The sequence below is a fragment of the Populus euphratica genome, unplaced genomic scaffold, assembly GCF_000495115.2.
Source record: "Populus euphratica unplaced genomic scaffold, PopEup_1.0 scaffold1803.1, whole genome shotgun sequence".
NCBI lineage: Eukaryota > Viridiplantae > Streptophyta > Magnoliopsida > Malpighiales > Salicaceae > Populus > Populus euphratica.
In genome coordinates, this window is record NW_011501647.1 from 1 (window position 1) to 26337 (window position 26337).

Consider the following 26337-nt stretch of genomic DNA (forward strand, 5'->3'; position numbering starts at 1 on the left):
TTTCAAATAAAACATAATAAAAAATAAAAATAAAAACTGAATTTTTTAACTAGGTGAGACCCGGAAAAAATAAAATTGAGATTATGATCAAATTCTGCAAATACTACGTCATCAAACGATATCCTTCTAATTTTTTGAATAAAACATAATTAAAAATAAAAATAAAAATAAAAACTGAATTTTTTAACTAGGTCATACCCGGCAAGAACAAAATTGTCTGCAAATGTTACGTCATCAAACGATCTCCTTCTAATTTTTTAAATAAAAACAATTAAAAATAAAAATAAAAACTGAATTTTTTTAACTGGGTCGGATCCGGCAAGAACAAAATTGGATTACAATTAAATTCTGCAAATACTACATCATCAAGCGATCTCTTTTTAATTTTTTAAATAAAACACAATTAAAAAAATAAATATTGAATTTTTTTTAACCAGGTTAGACCCAATTCAACATATTTAGCTTTGGACTAGACCTGATCAGTTTAAAACAATAACAAAAGCAATAGAGAGTGACTCCACCATTGTTCACTTAAGTGAAAGTAGTAGAGAGCTGCTTTTCACAAACTTGCAGTTTTAATTTATTTTTACCAACCCTCTATAAACAGTAGATCATGATTTTTTTTATACCAAATATTTAAAGGCTGCAATTTATTTTAAAAACAATTGCAACCCCAGCCCCATAAACAAATAATCACTTAATTTAAATAAAATCAACTTATCATATTCAGTTGGTTTTATAATTCAAGTTACATATTTTTCTTTGTTTTTCTAAATATTCTTGCAGTATATTAACATTATTATTTCCAACGGCGAATCACGAACACAGAGCCTGGTGTATTTCTAAATTAATAGGGTTTGATTAAGAGAAAAACCGACTAATAATTATTTCCAACGGTTCACGAAAAATTAAACCTTAGAGCAATTTTCTATAGTTTATTAAGCGCGCAACAATATCAGGTAAAAGTATCATTAAGAACAAAATTTGGATTGCAGTCAAATTCTATAAATGTTGCGTCATCAAACGATCTCCTTCTAATTTTTCAAATAAAACACAATTAAAAATAAAAATAAAAACTGAATTTTTTAACTAGATGAGACCCGGCAAGAATAAAATTGAGATTATGATCAAATTCTGCAAATACTACGTCATCAAACAATATCCTTCTAATTTTTTGAATAAAACATAATTAAAAATAAAAATAAAAACTGAATTTTTTAACTAGGTCATACCCAGCAAGAACAAAATTGTTTGCAAATGCTACGTCATCAAACGATCTCCTTCTAATTTTTTAAATAAAAAAATTAAAAATAAAAATAAAAACTGAATTTTTTTAACTAGATCAGATCCGGCAAGAACAAAATTGGATTACAATTAAATTCTGCAAATACTACATCATCAAGCGATCTCTTTTTAATTTTTTAAATAAAACACAATTAAAAAAATAAATGTTGAATTTTTTTTAACTAGATTAGACTCAATTCAACATATTTAGCTTTGAACTGGACCTGATCAGTTTGGAACAATAACAAAAGCAATAGAGAGTAACTCCACCACTGTTCACTTAAGTGAAAGTAACAGAGAGTTGCTTTTCACAAATCTGCAGTTTTAATTTATTTTTGCCGACCCTCTATAAACAGTAGATCATGATTTTTTTATACCAAATACTTAAAGGCTGCAATTTATTTTAAAAACAACTGTAACCCCAGCCCCATAAACAAATAATCACTTAATTTAAATAAAATCAACTTATCATATTCAGTTGGTTTTATAATTCAAGTTACATATTTTTCTTTGTTTTTCTAAATATTCTTGCAGTATATTAACATTATTATTTCCAACGGCGAATCACGAACACAGAGCCTGGTGTATTTCTAAATTAATAGGGTTTGATTAAGAGAAAAACTGACTAATAATTATTTCCAACGGTTCACGAAAAATTAAACCGAGTACCGTGATTGTGTAGCTGAACAGAAAAACAAAGATGCCGGCACAGCACACAGGTGATAGATAGCTTGAGGGGGTCAAACCTTTCATTTAGTTCTAAAAGTTCTTCAAAGCTTTTTAAATCGTGTCAATACTGGCTGGTTCCCCTCTGCATACATGCAATGCACGCACAACCACAACTTATGGATGTCTAACAACGCTGAGTTTTGATATCATTAATCTCTCATTTCTAATGGATTGAAGATGCTGTGCTGTTGATTCACTGTGAACAAGGGGAAACAGAATTTATGAATTCGAAATAGGACATGAATGCATCAGGATTTTTGAAATTGGAACTGCTCAAATTGTACCGAAGATTCAGCCGAGTTTTACTGTAAAGGATGAAAAATGATGTTCTTTGAATGGCTGCCAATTGTTTGTGTATATATTTATCATTTCTGCATGTCTTCTATTCATCTCTTAATCTGACAAAAAGAATCTTGTGCTAAAGAGAAAACGGGAAGCATAAATTCTACCAAAAGAACAAAGAGTTCCTAAAAACAACATCAAATTTCTTGTTAGAAATTCTATAGCAATCAGAATCACAAGATACATTCCTAAACTGGAGAGGAACAAATACAATGAAAAACAAAATGCACCCTTTACTTCCCTAAACATTTTGTAAGCAATGATTCATTCTGAATAGTTACATTGTTTAGAGATGAGAGAGACAATAGCACACTCATTTCACAGGTATACATCCACATTGAACTACCAAATTTCTGCTGGCAGCTTCTGCATATCCTACAGCTTCCCCTCCCATTAAAAGAAAACAAAATTATATAGTACTTCTGTTTTCCCTGCGATTCACCCTCTATAAACTCAAACAAATACATCATTACGTCGTTTCTTTGGATTGGCTTCGGGGTTTCCTTTTCTCATCATTGCGACAAATTCATCGTAGTTGATTCGGCCATCCTGAGAAAATATTCAGGATTTTGTCATCACAAACTGAAAATACAATATAGGATTACAGCTATTGACTAAAATTTAATTTGGTGCTTACATTATCAGCATCTACTTCAGAAATGATTTCCTTTATGTCCCTTCCATCATGCATGCCAAATTCGCGCAGAGCTTGCTCTAGCTCTTCAGTTGTAATGTACCTACGTATATGCATAAGTTTATAAAAATGAGCATTTGTATTATATTACCAAGGCTGCTAAAATGATGTAAAATCTAATGAAGCAAATTTCATATTTTTTAATGTTATTACCCGCTATTATCTTTATCGAAGTGTTGGAAGGCAGTGTAAAGATGCTCTTGTCTATCCATTCTGTTCATATGCATTGTTGCTGTGATGAATTCGTCATAGTCTATGGTCCCATTGCCATCTGCATCAGCCTGTTTATGGAGATAGGAGGAAAAACAACAGAGAAATCATTAACAGATTCTGAAGATATATAAAAGAATTCAGCATTTTGCTCGACTATCTTCTCCAACATGATGTTTTGATCTCATGCATCGAGATGGACTAGAACTTACAGCTTCCATCAATTGTTTAACTTCATATTCAGACAGTTTCGTCCCTTGCTTAGCAAGTCCCTGTTTCAGCTCTTCAAGTGTTATGGTACCACTGTTGTCAGTGTCCATGCCCTTGAACATTTCCTTCAATCCCATGATTTCTTCCTCTGATAAACAGCCAGCAATGACCTAATCCCGTTTTGCGAAGAGGGAAAGATAAGCACAAGTTCATGCAACACATGTTTAATTTATTTCAAAATGGTGAAATTTTGTAGTACCCTTAGAGCAACTTTCTTGAAGTTATTCATTGCTTTGAATTGTTTGAGCCTACTCAACACTGCATTGTCAAGAGGAGTATCAGGAGCTTCTCCATCCTCCTTAATCCATGGATGACCTAATGAAAACCAAACACACTAAATCAGAAACCTGCTCAATAGTTGCTGATGGGTGAATAATATCCTTGCATTATTACAAACTGGATGTCTTGTGAAATCACTACTGCGTATAATTTGAAGATGGTAGAGCTAAAGCGCACTTACTGAGAACCTGGATGGCAGTCATCCTTTGCTTGGGGTCTGAAGCTAGCATCTTCCGAACAAGATCTTTTGCTTGAGGTGATATTGAAGGCCAAGGATCACTGGTAAAATCAATATGGCAGCGTAGGATTGCATTGAATATCCCGTGTTCCGATTCTGGCAGGTTAACATTAGCATAAAAAATCTCATTGATACCATCTATGATTAGAAAAGAAAATTGGTAAAGCAAGATTTACCTGCCCAAAAAGGAGGAACACCACTTAGAAGAATATACAGCATGACCCCAACACTCCATATATCAGCTTCTGGTCCATATCTTCTCTTCAAGACTTCAGGTGCAATGTAATATGCACTCCCAACAATGTCTTTGAATACTTCTCCTGTCAGGAAGGAAAGCAAAAAAAACCCGTTGTTAACATCTGTACCAATGACATGCCTGCTATTCTTCCATCCCTTTCTTCATTCATGGTTCGGTCGATATTCTGGAGGGGAAAAAAACGAGAAAGAAGGTATCATGTATAGGATTGCAACCTGACTTGTAGAACACAGAAAGGCCAAAATCGGTAGCCTTGAGCGGGGAGTTCTCATGTTTGTTGAGCAAAAGGAAATTTTCCGGCTTGAGATCCCTATGGATGACTCCCATGGAATGGCAGGTGTGCACAATTTGAACAATGGTCCTAAGCAGAGAAGCTGCAGCACGCTCCGTATAATGACCTTTGGCAATAATGCGATCGAAGAGCTCTCCTCCAGCACATAACTCCATCACCAAATGAACCGAATGTTTATCCTCGTAGGCTCCCTTGAGTTCCACAATATTAGGCTGACCCGTTAAATGGTGCATAATCTGAACCTCCCTCCTAACATCCTCCACATCCTCCTTGTTAACAAGCTTTCTCTTGGCTATTGTTTTGCATGCGAATTGCTCGCCAGTGACCTTGTTAGTACACAAATGTGTGATACCGAACTGTCCCCTACCAAGTTCTTTTCCAATGGTGTAAATGGATTTTGCATCTTCCATCGGACGGCCTAAGACAGGTCCAATAGGGGTAACCTTGGCAGGCTTAGGGGAAGCTCCTGGAGGGGGTGAAGGTGGGGTGGTGGAGGGAGCGTCCAGCTGACCATTGGTACGATCAGTACCCTCGGTGGTGTCTTCCTTGTTAGCTGAGGCATCCTGGGCACCACCTCTGGAGCAACAGTTGCCCATTGTGGAAGGGAAACAAAATGGGTGGCGGCGACGGTGGTAGTGGTGGATTAAGGAGAGAGTCCCTTAATTTTTTTTGATTGGGGGAAGGGAAGATGTGTGAGGAAAGAGAGGATTAGAAAGAGTCATAAAAATGTTATGGAGAAAATGAGTGGAAACAGGTTGGATTTTGGTGCAAGGACTGAAAGAGGATTGACAGTGAGGAATTTTAGGGTCTGGCGTGTGCATAGTGTGTTGAATGAGTCTATTTTTGGCGCTTGTTCTGAAATTAGTGGGAAGCAAATAACCATTGTTGGTTGAGAGAGTTTCCCGGGAAAATTAAATGACCGTTTGTTGTATCCTTTTAAAGTTTAGTTAGTATTCCCTATTGTGAATATATTAATAGATCGCACAGCTAATGTCATAGTTAGCACTCTTGCTAAAATGCTGGAACAGATACCTCTGTACTTACCCACAATGAAAGTAGATTGCTGGATTTTTTTCGCTTGTTAGGAGACTGCAAACTTATCAACTGTTCTTCGCTGCGCCGCGACAGGTATTTCAAGGATTGCCCTGGCCTTATTATACAGAAAATTTATTAACAGTGATCATATGAAACAGAAATATTAGATTGCTTCTCTCTGGACTGACCTTTTCAGCAAAACAAAACCAGGCTGCCATAATTTGCAGCATAATGCATTCTTTTTATGGATGTCTTCTTCTTCTTCCTTTTTTTGATCGGGACCACAGTTATGGGGTTTCAACCCCTTGAAACCAGAGCAACTTCAAGTCAAAAATTACTAATTAAACGCCACTGCCCCTGTTTCATCAAAATACAATGCGCAAGCATCACAACTTAACCACATTCGCACCATCGCGTAGGTTCTGGTGTTTATCAGCTGAATGAACACCCACTATAATTTACTTTTTAACAGATCATATTCCAAAAAAGTCGAAGGAGGGAGGCCTCCTTCATAGATGTTTCTCAACTCTACTGTTAAATTATTGGAGAAAACTAATTCATTTCCATAGCCCTTCAGTGGCAAATGTATGACATCATCTGAGTGGAAAATTCCATTTCTGGTATTAGTTACATTAAATAAGATAGAGGAAACAAGACAAATTCATTCTGTTCTCTTTTCTTGGGGGAATAACTGCAGAACTCGTAAGAAAAATTTCTATAGAGAACCCTTTTATCTCATGTTCTTTCTCAAAAAACCCCAATAGCTGCTGCATACAACATCACAACAGTATGGATTCGAGAAGAGCAACAACTGAAGCAAGGTAACTCAATTAACAAAAATGGGCTTGTCAGTACGTGGGAATCGATGGATCGGCCCTGACAGCGTATGCATGTATGCCCCCGGACACATTAAATACTCTCTTGAAACCCTGAATAATCAAGAATCAATGAAACAGTGAGATTACAATCTGAACCACATTAAAAAAATACAATTAGGTGCAAAAATTGTCGAAGAATCAATTCCGAGGAGTTGAAAACAAGGGCAATTCTTCAGAAAAAATGCCTTTTGTAACCCGTACAGACTACAGAGTAGCGTGTAAATGCATAAAGTTGTGGATATTGCAGAAAAAAATGGAAGGAAAGTAATAAATTTGCTGAAATACACAGAACAACCAATTGGACCCAAAAAAAAGGATCACTGGCTTCTTATTCTGTTTTTTTGTTTTTTTGGGAAAGATACAAGGTTGTCCCAGAAAATGAAGAAGAATCATTCCTATGGACTACAAGAGAGGTGTAATGGACACTTCTGACACAATCTAAATAATGCAGAGCATTAAACAGGAAAATCAGCATGGTCTAATACAGGATCAATCAAATACTGATCGGGACCAAAGCATGTAGGGGCTAATGCAGACCCTAGTGATCGGATAGAATGACACCTGTGGACCACAGAGACTGGTAAGATAGACTGAAGTGGGATTCAACCAGAAAACGTATGAGAAAAATCCAAGCTCATCTTTAATTTGATAGTACAGATTCTAAAACAGGGAAATCAGCACAGCCTGCTTAATGCACTGTTACTTTAAAGATTCATGTGTAAAACTACAAAGGATGCCCGTGAATGGCGCAGAAAGATTGTCATTGCTGCATTAAAACTCAAGGAAGATGATGCATGGAAGTACTAGAACATAATAAAGAAAGACTTCATGGAAGACAGAAGCAAGCTATAATGGTGGCCGTGACACAAATCCAATTTGATGATACAGAGCATCAGCTAAGGAAATTATCATGGCTTCTTTTCCCCGAAAATTGAAAGATGGAGTTTCCCAAAAGGGCATTTCAACTTAAATTTATAAATGACAAAATCAAGTGCTGAGATGATATTCTGATAATTCCTTCTGAAATAAGCTTCACAACATAATAAAAAGAACACAGTGAAATAAAAAGATTACAATGCTTGTTTCCTTGTGGTAGCTCACAACCCCTACAACAATTTATTTATCGTTACTAAAGAAAAGAAGTATAAAAGATAAAGTTTACCTGAGACTGCAACCACTTAGCAACCTGTAGTGACCGCATCCCATGGTGACACTGGAAACAAAACATTACTTAGCATTCTAAAGAAAGGAGTGGCTTTTATCTTCCGCAAAGAGATTTGCTTTTGCAAAAAAACTGGAACTCCAGAAAAAGAAAAGCATATAATAGCAAAGAAAGAAAAATTATGGTTAAAATACAAGGGAAATATACAACGTATGAGCCATGGATAGTACATGATGAAAAAACAAATAAAAGGTCCGGCAGAATAAAAAAACCACAGAATTCAAGTATATCTATGTTCAAACTGATTAGGAGAAAATTAACCGAACAGCATAAAGATATTAACCAGATCAATTGCTCTATCTCAAAAGTTGAGATTTTCTAAGAACAGGCATAATTTAGTAATACTACCAAGCATCCTCAACAAAAGAAATTGCTGCGATAGTAAATAGATTTTTCTATAATTCATACCAATGAATTAAAGGCATTTGTCACAGCACTCCAGGAAGATCAATAAAGTATATGGCAAGGCCATTAGAAAAATACAAAAGAATATAAAACTGCAGCAAGATTACCACAAAAGTGACAATCTCGGTCCAGACTATAGGCTATGCATCACATTATAAACTTTGGAACACCCATTAGCAGCAATGCTCTTAAGAAAAATAGTGACGACGCCAAAAAAATTCTCCCTCTTATCAATAGGAAAGTGCATAAAAAATTGAAAAAAAAACCCTATATATTTAAATATAATCGGAAAATCAGTACAGATAAGATGCTTCATATCACAACATGTCTTCATTTGTATGAAATAAGATTATACAATAGAGAGGAAACTTTATGCACTAAATGACAAATATACGCACCATAACATAAGTATCCTTTTCAGGATCAAACTTGGTTGTAACTTCTGGTCCCCAGCTTCCAAACTGACGGAGGGGAAGTACTTCAAAACCTGGCAATGAAGCTTTGGCCCTACCATGTAGAGATGATCAGAGCAGTTAAAACTTAAAATGCAAATCACTGGCAAGGGATCAAAACAAAAAGGAAATGAAAAGCAAATTAGAAAAAAAAAAAAGGATACCAAAAAATCTTAGGACACACATATTGTCATGCACCCAACAAGGAGATATGGTGAGAGCTGCCTCCCTTCCCCTCAACCAGATTTTTTTGCTCAAGAACAAACCTCAATTTCATGGATTATAAACATTTACCCATAACTCCTTATCTCACAAGTTGACAATTGCAAGAAGACCTGCTATTTATAATCCACAAAGTAAACCTCTTAATCATCTAATTAAACTGGCTGGTGAATTAGATGCCTTTCTAGAAAAAAATACTGCAAAGTAATCAAGTTCACGCAAGATCCCTAAATATGCAGACAGTGCTTACAATTCTTCATTTACTATGGATGATTGTAAGATGTACAATATCAACCTATAAGTTCTTTAATCCACACAATACTTGGAAAAAACTGCTCATATTTAAATCATCACCCAAAGAATAATAACAAGATTTCGAACTAAAACATGCTATAGTTATAAACACAGTAAAATCATGAAGGATAAAAATATCAAGAATTTGGAGGACATGTCAGTAATCAATAAAACTTAATTTCAGAAAGAAGGAAAAAAAAGGCTGCTTGAGTAGGAGAGCAAAATGCAAAAAGAGAGCATACACTTCATCAGGTTCTCGAACATCAATCAATTGAGCTTCTTTGGCAAATGTAGGATCTTGGATTTTTACATGGAGCTCATCTGCTTGAATTTCCCCAAGTAGAGATTCTTCCCTGGTAGCACAATTTACAGATTCAAAAGAAACAAATTCATGGAAAAGTACGAGTAGGTGCCAATACTGCCTTCTCTTTGGCACAGAAATCAAATGGAATAGGATTCTTTAGCATACCTCTCAGAAAGAACTTGCAACAAATGCCACCCAAATTTAGTTTTACACCTTACAACTTTGTTCAAAGGGGCACTAAAAGCAGCTTCCTCAAATTCTGGTACCTGTGACACTTGAACATTAATTATCAAAGTGATCGCCAGGTAAATTTGAGTTATTCGTATCTTTGGTGTCTTGAGTGTGAGTAAAGCCAATCCATCCATCTACACTTAAAATGTTAAGGAAAATCATTGAATTCATTGGGCAGTTCATTAAAACCTGAGCTTCCTAAGGTACCAGGACTTGCTTGCCAAATTTGCAGATGAGGCCACCAACTATGATATAACCACTAAACTTATTAACAGCATGCTCCTACCTTCCTGGCAAGAAATGGAACAGCAATGCAACTTAAAAAACCATACTCTCCTTAAACCATGTGTTCCCTGGTGAACCTCCCATTAGTGAATACAAAATACCAACCAGGAATTAAGGAATTAATTTAAAATTTTCAACGCGCATGAAAATGAATTTCATCGCAATCCACATACCATTTGCCCTTTTCTAACCCAGCCAAGCATCCCCCCTTCTTCTTTTGATGGACATAATGAGTATTCCACTGCAAGGTCACTCAAATCCTCTCCTCCTTAGAATGGAAAAAACACAATAAAAAAATTAGTTTTAGAATAAATCTTGTATAATAGTTTAAACCGCATAACACACACTCTTTTCTATTTTTTCCAAAGAAAGACAACCTTTTATCGTCAAATAAATTATCAATGCAATCTTGATATAAAAATAAAACATGAATTCAAGAAGCAAATTCTGCATCGTACATCAAATGTATAATAGTGACTAACCTCCTGAAATTCTCTGTTGAAGCTCCAACAGAAGCTTGAGGTCATCTTCTTTAACAAGCAAGTGCTGCACCAATAACTCTCTTCCACCTCCAGTGCCGCTCCCAGAACTAAAAGAAGCTGAAACAGAGCACAAAATAATCAAAACTTTCGATGCAAAGTCCCATTATGCATGTTTAACAGACCAAAGTAGGAAAAAAGAAACATAGGGTTTTTGATAGAATTGCCCAGATGTACCTTTGGGACAAGATTGGTGACCCAACAATGGTAAGAACCTTTTGAAGGAGATAGGAGATGAACTGGGTGGTGCTGTTTTTGGAAGGAAATTATGAAGTGGAGCAAATGTAGAGAGTTTGTAAAGGTGAGGAAGTGAAGAAGAGAGTGAGAGGGCGGGAATCAGACAGATTTTGAGAGAAGAGAGTGCTGGTGTTGCTACCGGCGGGATGTGAGTTGCTCTTAACATTGCTTCTTTTTGGTCTTTTTTTTTTCAAGCTTTCAGAGTTAGAGAGACAACAGGGAATTGCTCGTGTCACCCTGCAATACAATGGGTCGACAATACCAATGGAAGTGATGAGTTCGAAGGAAAAAGAATAAGAAACAGTGATCATTGTATGAGCCCATTGAGATAATAGGCCCATGCTGACAGGATGTGGCCTGGTTTAGGGGCTTGTTCGAGGAGCCCATACTCTTGCATAATTTTTCCATGTTTCTTGACCTCCATGAACATGAATCCCATCCTTCCTTCGGCTATTATGAATGGTAGCGGGTTAATTAGCACAACATTATCTATTGACGATAATGATGTCTATGTCGAGCTCACTGTCTGTCATTGTTGTCTCTTGTTACACCATGGTTGCTACAGGATACGTTGCAGGACCTTTTTGGTTTGTAAGCCAGGCTGATTACCAGACATTTTTGCAAAACTACCAACGTTTTAACTTCTCTTACACTAAGCGAACAGAGCTTTCTATACGCCTCTCGTCCTCTCCAGAACAGCTAGAAGCCTCGTTTGTAGGAACTACTTCATGGCAGGGGAATGGCCAGTAAGAATATAGTCTCATATATAAAGTGTTGAATCGTCATATTAAAGCCTGAGATAATATGCATGAATCCCGGAGAAAATAGAATTTTTAACACAGACATCTCGATCCATTCTAAAATTCTCAATGATCGTGCCGAAAAGTAGGTTAATTTATATCTTTAACACCTGAAATGGTTTGGTGCCAATATGTTAGAAGAGATCTATCTGTATTTTATAATTTTTTAAACATCTGTTAAGTTCATAATTTCTTCTTCCAAAGTATAATCTATCTCCTTTCTGCTATTCTATGTTATTTCGAAGAAATTGAAATAAAGACAAATAAAAATTTATCCCAAGAACAAAGCAAACTCCCATCCATCTTAATGTTTACCAGTGTCCAAATACCATCTAGTGTCAAAAAAATAAATCTATCGGAAAATTATTCTTGATATCTTATAATTTAGTTGATTTTACATTTGTCTGACGTGTTTTGAAAAATTAGGGCAACAAAAAATTTCAAATCTAATAAAAAAAAAACCAAAATACACTCATATAAAAAAACCAAAAAATTTCAAAACCCAAATGACAACATTTTTCTCTCTCGTCAATCGATTGAAAATCTTCTCCAGAAAAATTAGTTTATCTCTCCTCCCGGACCCAACTCAAACAAAAAAAATTAGTGATTGTAATTGATTTTTCTCATGATTTCACAGTTTAGTGTGATCATTTCTTCTCATTGCTGGAATCTCGCACAAGCTTCATCAAAATCCAGATGCGAAGCGGCAAAACCCATTTCTACATCTCGAAATTCAAGATTTCTGTTATACATTTTGGTAATAATGGGTTCAAGGAATGTGTACAGGGGTGAGTAAGAAGATAGAGTGGATATAATTCCTACTCATGAACAAGATAAAGTGCATTGCCTTTTCTTTGAATTTTTAATTTGGTTTTGTATATTCTTGTCATTTATTTAAGAATTTTGGCGTTTACAAGAACTGGGTCTTGAACTTGATAATTTGAGGTGGTCTTTAGGTAACGGTAAATTATATTCACTGGACTCCCCGAAAGGAAGGCTGGGTATAGTTGAATACAGATGGTGCTGGTAGGCGGCAGAATACAGGCTTGAGACGGGGTAGAACCGGTTACAAGGCGGGGCTTCTGGAAGGAGGTGGATTCTCAATCAGTAATGCATGTCGTCATCACAGGTAGCAGAGACAGCAAGGGTCCTTGTGACAGGATATTATTTCGTTGAGTTGCTGTCCCCTTCTGTTACTGTGAGTCTGACTTCTCTTTCCTTGTTAGTTAAGACTTCCAAATTTGAACAAATTTACAAGCATAAACAAACTGAAGTGCAATAACCTATAAACACTGAGATAGTACTTGCACTAGGAGAACGCTTTTTTTCCCCTAAAATAATAAGGTGGGCAATTTCCCTGAAAGGCCTTCGCCACTGTTCCTCTACCAAATGTTATCTTTGCTCAGAAACTTATCATGGATGTGCATTAGCAGTTTTACATTGACCAAAAAATTGCACTTGCGATTATAACAACAAAAGGAATTACAACGACAATGTCAGCATTCTTCTTCTTCTTTTTTTTCCGATTATTATCTGTGACCAGAAATCCAGTCGACACCATTTTCTGAGGTTGAAAACGTAAATGAAGACAAAAACAACGATGTATTGTGTAATTGGGTGACCAAAAGAAGCTCTACCTGGATGGCGTCCAGGCATAGATGAGCAACCCCAAAACAAGGACGATGGCTCCAGCGACAAAGCCAGTTGGAAGGGAGGATGCGACTCCAAGATATGGCAATGGCAATGTGAACACATACACAGCTATTGGTACTGCCATAGACAACACAAGGGAAAAACCAATTATCAGTTGAATAAATTCGTGATACAAATCAGCATGAGAAAGTGTTGAACGATTATGCTCTGATGATAGCTTCATGGAGTTGCAGCAAACCTATATGAAAGCTATCTTCACTGTATTTATGCGGCAGAATATAGTAAATGGTGAGATAGAAGAGCCATTATGCAAAGTTATTCAAAATAACCTCTCCGTTTACTTCCCAAGTACCATGCCGACAAGTGTCATAAAGATTAAAGGCACTTTTAAGGAGTACGTTATGCGACTGTATTGGCACTTAAATGAAGCCACGCATTTTGATCGAAGTGTTCTTTGATGTCAATGTTTAACATGGATCGTTATGGTGCTTGTTCCCAAGATCCCAAATTGACAGGATTAAGAGTGTTCCTGTGAACAGTAAAAGTGGATGTTCATTTCCTTTAATAGACTAACTAGTGATTCGTGATGAGATATGAAACAGTTTTTTTGTTTTCGAAAAGCAAAAACAGTTGGTAATACCAAACAGGCCCTCAACGATCCTATAACTTTTCTAGAACAGAAAGTGGTATCATTAATGGCCACGTTCGGTCATTCGAGGAAAACAATTAAGCCCAAAATGATGTATGATTGGCTAACGGAACACATGTTGCACAGTTTCCAACCATTCACACTGCATATCATAATGGCTCAAGCTGAGGGCTTTGATGTGAAAAGTTTGTCGCCCCTTCCAAATTCTCCAAAAGAAAAAAAGGGCAATAATCCCATCAAATTACATCTAACATGGGATCCAAATGCAACTATGGTCCTTTTTCTTGGGTTCGGTGACTAATAGGCTTGCAAACTTTTGGATTAGGCTATTGAAAGTTGCAGCTACTCTGATTAGGAAAGAAAACAGAGAGAAAAATACCAGAAAAGGTGGAAGCAAGGCAAGACACAACAGCAGAAGAGATCTTGAGGAGATGCAGTAATGAGATGTTAAACCCCATGTTGACAATCACAAACAACAAAGGAAGCAGAGGTGCACCATCACATCCTGTGGACAACCAAGTTTAAAAGAAATAAAATGTTACATCATCATAGCATTAGACTATAACTGTACCATTACGAAAAAGGAAGATTATAAAAGCTTGCCCAATTTCAAACTTCATTCATGTCACAATGCTATGCTCTTCTCTATATTTTACAAAAATAAATCTCTTATGCTTGTTACGGAACTGTAGAAATGAGCCCTTCCATGCATGAAAGTGAGAGATTGAGATGAGGTGTAGCATTATATCACATTCCAATTAACAGAAAGCAAAAGTCTGCAATGTATAAGTTAACCATTCAGCATCAGCTATATGAACATAAATTTAAGAGGATGCCTTTTATAATATGTATAAAATAAATTCAACGAGTTTTTACAATTGTATTTACATTCTATCCTCACATGCATGTTTAACTATATTTTAAATTTTCACCTCTAATACAACAACAACAAAGCCTAAATCCTAAACTAGTTGGGGTCAGTTGTACAGACCCTTTTGCATCATTCTACCCGATACTACACCAAATCCCGAGATATAAAAAGTAATTGCTTGAGTGGCAATCACATAAGAGAGAGAATTAAAATACATCACACAGATAAACATCATAGTTTCAATAAATACATTTACATAAATAACCAAGGCAGTAAAGTAACCTCAATTGTTCAAATCATTCAAAACAATGTTATAATTGAGATAGAACATGAAGAAACTAATTCTTGATACAGATAATACAATGCAGCTTTAATTCCTCTCAATAATCTCTCAAACATGATTAAATGCATCCAATTAAGTTCCATTTATCCAGGTTTATGACACATTATACTGACTTTAGCTGTGACAAACATTGAAACAAAATTAATCGATAAGATGGTGTATTAATAAATCATAGCTTACCACTAGATAAACTGCCAATGTTTAGAAAGCAAACTGCCCCGTCTTTAAGATAGTTTGGAAGCTGACTAAATGGTATACCCCATAATTTCGACATAAATGGTAGAAGAAGGCATACAAACAGTGCCTACAGAACATGTAGACACAAAAAATTTAGACTTACACTCATGCTGCAATCAAAAGACAACTGTTTAAGTGATAGCAAGAACTGAGGATTTTAAATCATAGCTGAGTACCTACTTGGAAAGCAGATCCATAGGAGTTTATTACAAACAGATCTACAGAACCCCCCTGCAATTGATGGAACAACATTGTCTTTATATAACATCAAGATCTAAAAGACAAGGTACTAAAAGAGGCAGAAGTAGTTACTTATCCAATTTCATTTCCATGCATACAAGATAATTTGGCAGCTTCTAATCACCTATGATAATGATCATCTCTTCTTAAGATAGCAACTGAATCAGTTTTCTGTTGCCATTACTGAAAATGAAATTGAGTTTGAAAACATTGATGCCATGTTGAAATTTTACAACCCCCCGCCCCCCCTCCCAGCAAAAAAAAAAAAAACACATCAATAGTGTCTTCAAATGAAATAAAAGTTGAATACAACTTCTTTCTGTTGCCAAAACGTTCCTGATGGGTCTCAGAAACCAAATAGGCACTATCAATTTTAGAACATACCTTTAAATGCTTAGCAGCATCCGAGAAAATGACTTCCTACAAATAAAAAAATTACGGTTCGTTACAGAACAGCTATACATGCATGGAACTCTTAAGTGCAATAAATGTTTAGAATGCCAACCTTGAGCACTGTATCTGCGGCTTGTAAGAAAAAAGAGAACATCATCAAAAGACTCCAGAATATACCAGCTTCCCTTAACGAACCAGCGCTCGGTCCGCTGCAGAAGTACACATAGCCATGCAATTGAAATACTCAAACTACAACTGGTGAATGATGCAAACTGGTATCCTTCTGGGCAATCAGACAATAATTTGTAGATTTCTAAACACAAGATTACAATTAACATGCCTCTCGGTTTGGATATAGAAGTTTACCTTGCCACGGTTATGATTACACCAACGGCAACTAAGAAGCATCCAAGCAACTGGTTGACTTTATATCTCCTTCCAAGAAAAATAGTGGACAAGAGAATCTGCCATACAAGAAAGGTCTGCAGGAAAAGTAATGGACAAAATTAACTACCCAATTGTTGATAATCTACCATTTGAAAACAAGAATGGTTCAGATAATTGTGAGCTTCTGAATTTTGTTAACAGAGAGTTCATCACATTATAGTATGAAGTATACATTTTGCTTTATTATATCAGGATACCTTTTGCATTAAAATCAATTACTTTCTCACTTCTAATGTTTTAGCCTTCAACTTCAGCCTTCAGCTCTCGAAGTTTTCTTAGTTTAAAGCGTGTTCTTCAAGAATAACAAAATAGTAGCTAAACTGGTTGAACAAAAAAAAGGATTCTACAAGTATTAACCTACCGTCTCAAGAGAAAACAAGCCATCGAATGAATGAGTCTTACCTGAGACAAAATTGGAATTGATGCTCCAGAAAGAATTGCTGATTCGAGGCAGAAGATTACAAATAGAGTGGGTCAGATTCTGACAGAATTTTTACCCGCAACAAACTCATGAAACTAGATACAAATTGTTTTAGTAGCAATCAGAAAAGATAGTGTTAGCAGTCAAAGAAACATATCTTATGCACCTGAAGAAAATTATAAACGTATTGTCCCGATATTAATGTTTGAGAGAAATGTAAAAATAAGAAATGGCATTCTTGAAGTGTACTTCAATAACATATGTATAGAATTCTGAGATTGAGCATCAGATATGTTTTATGGTATTTATATAACAAGTGAAGTTCAATCATTAATGGACAAGAAGCTCATTGTAATATCTCATATCGGCGGGTGAAGATTTGAGAGAGGGTTTTAGATGAGCATGCTTACCTTGACTAGTCAAACACTTTTTGAGGTCATGCGCGGCTGCTAAGAACAAATCTGTGAGGCCCATGGGCCAAAGCGGATAATATCTTGTTAGTGGGGTGGGGTGTTATATTTAGTATCAAACCCTGGCTCACTGGCTGTTCGATGGTGCCAACGGGGTTATTAGACTCCTTAAAGGAGGTGTATTGTAACTAATTGAACACGTTTTGGGACCATACATGGCCGCCAAGAACAAGTCCGTAAGGCCCAAGAGCCAAAGCGAACAATATCTTGCTTGTGGAATGGGGTGTTATACTTGTATTATTTTAAATATGCAGTGTGCATTCGCTGATTCCTTTAAATGAACAAAGTGTAAGAATTAGGCTAAAACAGGTCTGAAATTACAAAAATCAAAATGGTATGCTAGTAGGTGCAGATTAGTGATTCAGCTGAATAGCATAAAAGGATCTATATAGCTAACCCCGGCTAATTTGGGATCCTCCTAAACCATAAAATTTATATTGGAAGCATCACAGTATCACAATGAGGTGAAAAATCATCAGATAATAATGAGACATAATACCTCCAGCTGCCATTCCAGTTGCAGCTCCAAGAGCTTCTAAGAGTCCAACAAGAATATACGGAGCTTTTGGCATAGAAAGCATCTCATCTGTAACGATGCCGGCACGGTGCCGAATATGCAAGATGGTGAAGTATACAATAACATATCTGAAAGAAAAAGGAAAAAGAAAAATATTGAACAAAATAAGATCCATTTGAGTTCATCCTGAATTTTTGGAGGCACAAAAAATTTAATCACCCCTGAGAGCAATGTCATTAATTACATCTAAATGCTCCTGACTTCTTTACTGAAAGCTCCTAAATTTAGTTTTGATTTGTGAATCAATCATAAGAAATGGAGATTGGAAAAATTCAAAAAGGGAGAAAATGTACATCATAATTAATAATGCTTCATTATTAGCATTAGGAACTTCAGGAATAATTAAGAAAATCACGTTGTACATTCTGAAATATGTTTTTCTTTAAACCTTCATGGACAAACTCATACATTTCTTAGTAAATTATCACTCATCTATGCAAAATTCTTGAAACATTTATCTAATTAAGCCAGGGATCCACAATCAATCGTTAATTTCTACGCCATGTCTAAAATTCTAGGAAACAAGAAGACGCATGCTCCACATTTTAACAGTGAGAACCCCATAGTTTTGGTTACTCATTGCCAAGGTACGTATCAATGAAGTTTGATGATGGAATGTGGAATGTTTTCTTCCTTTTTTCCTTTTTTTTTTTTATGATTATGGTTGATAGTTGATAAACCATCAAATATCAATCCCTTCCTTTTCTTCTGTTTTCCTTTTGGTTGAATAAACCACTAAATTTTAATGGGACCCTGAAATTATCAAGCCCATTAGCTAAAGGACCAAAAAACCCAAAAGAAAAGGGTCCCGTCAGGAGGGTTAGCGTGACTTTCAAAGAAGTGAAGGGCATAAGTGCAATTTGACAAATATGAAGTGAAATGCAAAAGTTGTTTCCGGACCACAAACCAAAAGCTAAGGGAGCGGGATTAGACTATGAAATTAGAAGATCACATGGCCCACCCAATGGTGTCAAAGTGCCCCCTTGACATGATGGCGTCTAATGGAGCTGTGGAAGAAGAAAGAAATTGCCGGTGATGAATGATGATAGCTTTTGCTTTCTTTCTGTCATGGAAATCTATGTGGCGATGAACAAACGTTTTCTAATATTATGTAAGGCTCTCATTCGCATTGGACCCACAAGGCACAATTACGTGCACAAACCCATTTTTTCTTTCTTTTTGCAGCTCTGAGAATATCTCCAAGATTCCTAAAGTCTCGTTTTCTTTTTTCTTTTTAATTATTTATTATATAATAAAGCAGCAATAATTTTCACAGAAAGAGAAGAGAGTTCCCAATTCTCCATTAAAGCATGATTGTCACGACCACATTCAAAAGGTGCAGAAGACAAATAAAGCCTCCAGCATCTTCACATTTTTGACGTAGCACAGCTTTTTACACTATTATAAAGCTCGATCATTCTTTCAACCGGGAATATTCTTATTTGGTTCAGAAGGTTGGGCATCCAGTATTATCGCACACAAGAGTCAAAAATATGAAAGATCTAGTCTCCATTAATGAAAATTAGCCTGAAAAAAACCTTGAAAATTTATGACTTATTTATTAGTAGGCCTCGATGGTCAGAAAAATTGTGGGAAGAAAAAGACGAAAAGAGGAGGCTGGTACATTATGTTTGGTTTGCGTGCGAGAAGGGTAAGAAAGGATAAGGAAAGGTAAAGATGGAAGATGAACCGTCCCCTTAATTAGATATAAATGAGGGAAAATGAAAGTGGTGAACTTATTTGTAAAAGAAAAGGTTATGAACTTCATTCTTGTTTGGTTGGGGGATGGGAAGTTTAATTTCATAATTACTAATATATCCTTTATTATTAAGTTTTTACTTTATTAATGAAAGAAATCAAGGAGGCTAGCTTATGACCAATGATATGTTGTTGATAAAAGTAAATATATGCAAAAATAAAATACTTTAAAATACAGCTTTGACAACATTTATAAGATAATATGAAAATTATTCAAACAAGTCCAAATTGAATATAAAATCCAGCAAGTGATCCCGTGTACAACACCCAGCTTGTAAAATAATCAAAATAAATTACTATCATAGCGAATCTCTCAATATGATTGGTTGTCTCGAAAGTTGTACTCCCTTCCCTTCCCTTTCAAACCCACCCCTCAAAAATACGGCGAGAAAATTCAAATGCCCCACCCATAAATTAACACTCCCTAAATGGTCAACAAAAATAATTATAATGTCCTATAACGATGTTGCTATCCCCACGGTCCACATTCATGAACACGTCTTGTAAATTATTAATTCTAAGTTTTGCTCTTAAATTCATGAAGTTATTAAAAAAACCAAGAGTAAAACGTAGTTCATTCCTTTTCCTGCGAAAGCGACTTGAAATGAAGTAATTGAATTCTGGAACCACACAATAATTTGAGGTTATCTATCCAAGGAAAAGGATAGTAAAAAAAATGAAGGGTCGGTGAAAAAGGGTCAAAATACATAGACAGAAACCACACGCAAATGAAGCAAAATATTGAATTGAACTTGTCGTCTTATTGCTCAGTGGTAAAGGACAAGTGTAAATGTGCAAGACATTACGACTGGGACTCAGTCTGTGACACTTGTAATAATTATAAAAGCCCCCAATTTAATTTCGGATCCATTCCCCCAGCTTCTTAAATGTTTATTTCACTTCCAAATATTAATTCTCTTGTGCTATTTAAGAAAAATACTTTTTTATTTTGCTAAATATGCAATCTGGACGTGCATTATTATTGAAAAAAATTATAAAAGAAAGTATTTGAAGACTCGGCACTGAAAATGAAAAAAAAAATGGAATAAATAGACAGTTAGCAGAAAAAAAATCAATTACCCGAAAGTAGCGAGCTGAGCTAGAAAGAAGGGGTAATGCTTGAGAGGAAGTAGAGCCAGCTTATACAGCACCCGATTCCCTACCCCCAACACTACCGTAACCGCCGCTGCAACCGCCACCTCTACCGTTCGGTCCTCCTTACTCCTGCTATCACTCCCGCTTATTGTCCTCTTTCCATTAATCTCAACCGTCCGATCTATACTCTCTACCACGCCTCCCACAGTCTGATCTCCCACCAAGCACGAGCATGGCCCCGCCTTTTCAGCTTCATTTCCACCCCCCGATCGGTCCCCTGGTCCAACTGCCTCGATCATGAATGATCTGGAGTACTGCCTTGATGATCTCAGGACAATTCCTGGCTGTTGGTCTATGGAAATTCGTTTTAGAGGTAGAGAGAGAATATCTGCCGTACTTCGGTTCCTTGATTGTGCCGGTCCGCTTGGTGGCGTGGGCCCCGTTGTTAACCGCCGGAAACATGACGTCATTATGATTTTAAATAAGGATTCTGTGGGTCGAGAAATAGAAGACAGCAGCGAAAATTTGGAGGGAGGGAGAGAGAGATGGGGGAAATGAGAAAGGTTTGGTGTTTATATATTGCTCAGCGAGAGAGGATGCTTTTAAGAGAGGAGAATATTTAACAAAAATAATAATTGAAAGAGGGAGCCATTTATCGTTTGCGATGACAAAGCGGAGGTCAATTCCAGAATGATTCAGCACATGTTTGGTGTGGATTGGGTAGTTTTGCCGTTGGGGTAAAATTTTAAGATTTTTTTTAAATTATTTTTTAATTTGACGATATTAAATATAATTTTTTAAAAAATATCTATATTATTTTAATATATTTTAAAATAAAAAAATATTTAAAAATACTTGTGCACCCTTTTAAAACGATAGAAGTCATGGAGAAGTAGGGTGTTGACATGTAGGCGGTTGTTTTGCACTTGAGTTGTATCTAATTATAGTCATATAATTGGCTTGTATCCCAAACAACACATGCACATGAAAATCAGAGAAAATAAAAATATTATTTTATTTTATTTAGATCTCATAAAATGTCAGCACTGTTCATTAATTTCTAAAACAATAAATGTCCCTTTCCAGATTTTCTCCTTGATCATGCCTTGACACGTTTGATTCAATGGAATAAAGGGAACGCTCTTTCACCGCTAAAAAACGACGGTAACGGTTACTCCGGCGGGTGAGAGGTCGAAGTTCTCGGATATTGACGCGCTGATCTGTGATCGTCTTGTTTGTCTTCTCTGAAATGGCTTTTTAATAGAATTGAAGGGGGGGGGGGGGGAGGGACAGAACCAATCAATCCCTTGAAAAGGGGGGAAACACCAAGGAAGGAGAGAGTGGTATAAATAAATAATTAAGTATAATAGCTACATTTGTCGTAGTCTGGTGGAGGAGGTATTACCTGCGGGTGAATGTTGGGTGTTTCCAACGATGTTGCTTTTCAAAAAATTAAAAAAATAATTAAAATTTTATAAAATTACAGCTCAACCACCGCATGAAACACCCTCTAAATTAACTTGAAGGGCAACCAATGGCTGTAAAAGAAACTTGAACGAGTTCTGCCATGATTAATTCATCTACAATTCTCGATCTAGGCATCCACCTTTTCTAGCTGTTGCAGATGATTAAGTCACCATTCCTTGTGAAGCAGATCATAGAGCTGGATCACTCCGTCCTTAGTCATCTTCACTATCTTGATTTTCAAACAAGTCTTCGGCTAGGTTATACACAATCATGCCAGGAAAAAGCTTCAGGAAGTCGTCTTTTACCTGATCTCTTAGTTCTGGGAATGGAATCATCCCTTTCAAGATCACATGAAAAGGCAAAGATATTGGTGGGTCGGCAGGCGATTGTCTCGTTTCCTCGTATATGTCCATCGCCTCGATCTGGGGGCAATCCATTATCCAAGAAGGCCCTTATGTCCCCAAGGGTATGCTGATCTAACAAAACTTCCTCTCTCTTCAAATCTTGCCAGACCTGCTCTGCTTCATCTACCTACTTGTCTCTTGCGAGCATTAAATATAATCATGTCCCTGAAAGAGAACATGTCTGGCCGATGATACCATATTTCTTTGCGCAGGACATTGCATAGCTGAAGAACACACACAGATCCTAAATCAATAAAAATCGCATGTGCACGAAAGATATGCGAAATACTTGTAAACATCAATGCAAATTAATACGGCAGTGTGAATATTTTTGCCCTTGAAATAATTGGGCTACCATATTGTCAGGGGAGAGAGAGAGAAGAGAGAGAATTATTCCAAACAAAATTTTGGCTTCTGATCATCCACTTGTAGCTCACACAAGAATAATAGAACGTCTGTTGAAATGTATCATGTTGTCCAATAAGATTGTGAAAACATTCAGAAGGAAGAGGTATTATCAAAGCACTGGGAGAGTCAAATGCCTGCATGTGCATGACTCTCTGTCTCTTTTTTCACTAGTTTCACAACTGCAGGCTTGGCAATCCATGTAATTTTAACCTCGTCTAAACTGAAGAATTTCTCATATCCATCAGAAAATTCAAATCATTGGGAAAGTTATATATAAAAGGACCTCTATTTCTAGCAAATGCAATGAGCATCCTGTCTGTTTCATAAGTTACTCTGCATCCTTGAATGATGGCTGGCATCTTGTAATTTTTAGTAGTAACACTTTGCAACTGCAGTTAATGTTCATGAAAAATGCCAAAACTATAAGAAAATTGTCATTAGTTACATCAGCACATTTGTTTGGGGGTGTTTGGAGCGAATTTCAACATTTTTTTTATTATTAAAATTTGAATTTTTAATTTATAGCAGCCACACAGTCATTTTTGTTTTTGGTATATGGATTTAATGAACTAGTTCAAACCAAAACTTCAATTCCAAAATCTTTTAGCAGTGCAAAAAACATTATTCATCAGAAAGGGACAGCAACAAATGCCTAAAGCAGCAGATTCAAGCCTGATCTAGAAGCTAAGCAAACACACATCTACAGGAGCATCTTTTCTCAAAACCTGTACTGCTCCTCGAGACCGACCCAGAGTGATGAAAAGATAAACCCACCCACTAAATTAAATGGCAAAACAGATAGCGAAAGTGAAGCAACCTCTGGTGGCCCAGAAGAAAAAAGGAAAATGTTCAAACACCAGGCTCGTACACAAACAAAACAGGACACGATATGCATCCAAATCTCAGGCAGCCTGAGCATAAATTACAGGCCATGACTTTTTACTATGATTAGCAACTACCACCTTTGCATACCACAAAACTCAGCCATAAACTTCGTTAACTAGACGCATCAGCTATAAGCACTCGCTAGATGCTCAGGTAGACTAATACTTACAGAAAATGAACAAGCTTCGTCCATTTTGCCTTGTTTAGCATTCCGGTCGACCGTATTTATAAAAAAATTTGATTTTTTTAATTTCAAATTATTTTTTTATGTGTGTTTTTAAATTCGAAAATAAATTCCCAGCAATGCAGCAAATGCTTTACCTAATAAGTAATAGCACCCATCCATACAACCCAAGAGAATAGAACCAGGTCGTTTTTGACGACAAACAATTCAAAAACCACTTTCCTCTTCGAAAACCAGATCGTTTCTGGCTTCGTTTTGTAGGGGCTTGTAGTCTCTTTTGTGGCTTGTGAGTTGCTTTCCTTGTGATGTTTTCGTGATGTTTCAAGGCTAGAGAGAGCTTTCTTTTTTCTCGGAGAAGGGATGGGGCCCCTGTTCAAGGCTAGTTGAATATGTAAATTAAAAATATTAACATTATTATGTGTTTTATATATATATATATATATATATATATATGCAATGAACAAATGTTGGTGAATGCTCACCGCAAGAAACCATTGCATGGAGGTGGTTGCCAGCCAGATGGCTGCAACAAGGATTGCCAGGCGAAGTTTGGAAAGCAAGCGATGGCGCTTTGCTTGTTTTTAAAAAAACCAGGGGACACTTGTTGACGTCAATATCCTTGTAAAGTGTGTCTTCTGCGAATCAAAGACACCGATAAATCCATTGTTTTTATTTCTCTCTGACATAAAATATAATGTCAAATTATTCAAACAATAGAATCCACAATAAATTAATAAAAAATAAATCAGTTAGTCAATGTATTCGCTCGCACATGTGCGCGTGTGGCTGGTTGGATTGGCAAGCATGCAAAGACAATTGCGTCTGTGTGTTGCAATCAAAATAATATCTGTCAAGAATTCAAAATAATTGTTACCGGAATAACAAATATGCTCTGGGACATTTGCGTCCGATAAACACCTTGAATTTTTATTTTTCTTTCACTACTTGGCCTGAAATTCAACTTACATGATTTTGTTTTCCTAGAGTGTTTATTTTTATATTACAATATGCTTATCAAATTAATTTTTATTAAAAAAAATATCAAATCAATATTTTTTAAAAAGTTTTTGAATGATTTTAAAATAAAAAAAATCATTTAATGTTTTCAATTGTATAGCATACAATATCACAATAATAAAAATACACTAAGAGAATATTTGAAAATATGATGGTTGTTATTTTTTAAAATTTTTTTTTAAATGTATTAAAATAATATTGTTTTATTTTTTATATTAGCACATTTAAACAATAAAAATATCAAAAAAAATAAAATTTTAATTTAAAGTAAATATTTTAAAAATAAAAAATAAAAACTGGTTGAAACTCGATACCAATACACCTAACAATCACCTGCAAGTTATTTTATTGATAAAGCGAGGAAGCTTCTTCCTGATAAAGTAGAGCTAAAAATGTACTAATCTGCCCAGCAAGATCTTCGAATATTTTCCTTTGGTCTATAGTCTAAAAAGAATAGGGAAACGCCCTATCCTTTTGGGTGGCTCAAGGATTTCAGTTTTTTCCCGTAGTCGTTAGCGACGGGGGATTAAGTTTGGTATTGTGTTACAGAAATGTTTTTGAAAAAAATTAAAAAAAATTATTTTTTATATTTTTATTTTAAATTAATTTTTTAAATTTTTTAAGATAATTTTAATATTGAGATGAAAAATAATTTTTAAAAAATACAAAAATATTATTTTAATATATTTTAAAATACAAAATACTTTAAAAAACTACGCTTTCAACTTCTTCCTAACCACAACAAATATTTTGATTCTTTGGTCCGTGAATATATCAAACGATTGGCCTCTTCCCCGGACGATTAACATGGAATCGACTGGTCCCTTTTTGTATTTTTATTATCATTACACGTGAACCGTGTGTCTCCATATTAGTGTTTCTCGGGACTCATGCTCGGTTTTGCTCATCAAGCTCTCTAAGCTGTCCGGTATCCTGGTTTGATGTTGCATCCCGGGTTAAATAGCAACAGTTCCACATATTTTCCGATGGAAAAGCTCTGTCAGCTGATAAAGAGGAAACTGATCGATCGAAGTTGCAAAGAAACCAAATAGATGAGGTCTATAGCTGGTTTTCTGGCCAAGCTGAATTTTCCTAGGCAATTTTACATGAGAAGAAAGAATGTTTTAACAGCACCCTCACTGACCCAGTTTTGCTGTAACTGACGAAGATATCAACAAGCAGAGTTCTACTTTCCGAGTTTTTTTGTGTCCTTGAAGTATCATATCGCCTACAAAAGCTTCTCCCACCTTTCCTTTTCTCCTGTTTCATATACTCTCCCAGCCATGTTCGCCACCATCAAAACCACGTCCAGGACTGGCA

At 35.9% G+C, this 26337-nt stretch overlaps 4 protein-coding genes across 4 annotated transcripts; all 4 read right to left on the minus strand.

The window, feature by feature from the left end:
- Positions 1-2587: 2587 nt before the first annotated feature.
- On the minus strand, positions 2588-5551 carry LOC105118220 (calcium-dependent protein kinase 34-like). The gene is made up of 8 exons (XM_011016118.1): positions 4518-5551; positions 4223-4366; positions 3990-4142; positions 3729-3844; positions 3472-3639; positions 3203-3330; positions 2993-3092; positions 2588-2904 (listed from the first exon to the last, which is right to left on the minus strand). Exons 1-8 carry the CDS (start codon positions 5188-5190, stop codon positions 2809-2811), a joined length of 1578 nt encoding a protein of 525 aa, XP_011014420.1. The 5' UTR covers positions 5191-5551; the 3' UTR covers positions 2588-2808.
- Positions 5552-6147: 596 nt separating this feature from the next.
- LOC105118221 (rhodanese-like/PpiC domain-containing protein 12) lies at positions 6148-10967 on the minus strand. The gene is made up of 8 exons (XM_011016119.1): positions 10639-10967; positions 10405-10521; positions 10096-10190; positions 9572-9672; positions 9345-9455; positions 8533-8641; positions 7670-7720; positions 6148-6558 (listed from the first exon to the last, which is right to left on the minus strand). The coding sequence occupies exons 1-8, from the start codon at positions 10862-10864 to the stop codon at positions 6478-6480; spliced, it is 891 nt and encodes a 296-aa protein (XP_011014421.1). The 5' UTR covers positions 10865-10967; the 3' UTR covers positions 6148-6477.
- A 1861-nt stretch (positions 10968-12828) lies between these two features.
- Positions 12829-21292, minus strand: CLT1 (CRT (chloroquine-resistance transporter)-like transporter 1). Its single transcript, XM_011016120.1, has 10 exons — positions 20638-21292; positions 17722-17867; positions 16734-16771; positions 16251-16366; positions 15997-16093; positions 15876-15911; positions 15432-15482; positions 15195-15318; positions 14180-14305; positions 12829-13268 (listed from the first exon to the last, which is right to left on the minus strand). Exons 1-10 carry the CDS (start codon positions 21120-21122, stop codon positions 13132-13134), a joined length of 1356 nt encoding a protein of 451 aa, XP_011014422.1. The 5' UTR covers positions 21123-21292; the 3' UTR covers positions 12829-13131.
- A 1039-nt stretch (positions 21293-22331) lies between these two features.
- Positions 22332-23077, minus strand: LOC105118224 (pentatricopeptide repeat-containing protein At1g62350-like). The gene is made up of 3 exons (XM_011016123.1): positions 22961-23077; positions 22655-22747; positions 22332-22541 (listed from the first exon to the last, which is right to left on the minus strand). The coding sequence occupies exons 1-3, from the start codon at positions 23075-23077 to the stop codon at positions 22332-22334; spliced, it is 420 nt and encodes a 139-aa protein (XP_011014425.1).
- Positions 23078-26337: the final 3260 nt, after the last annotated feature.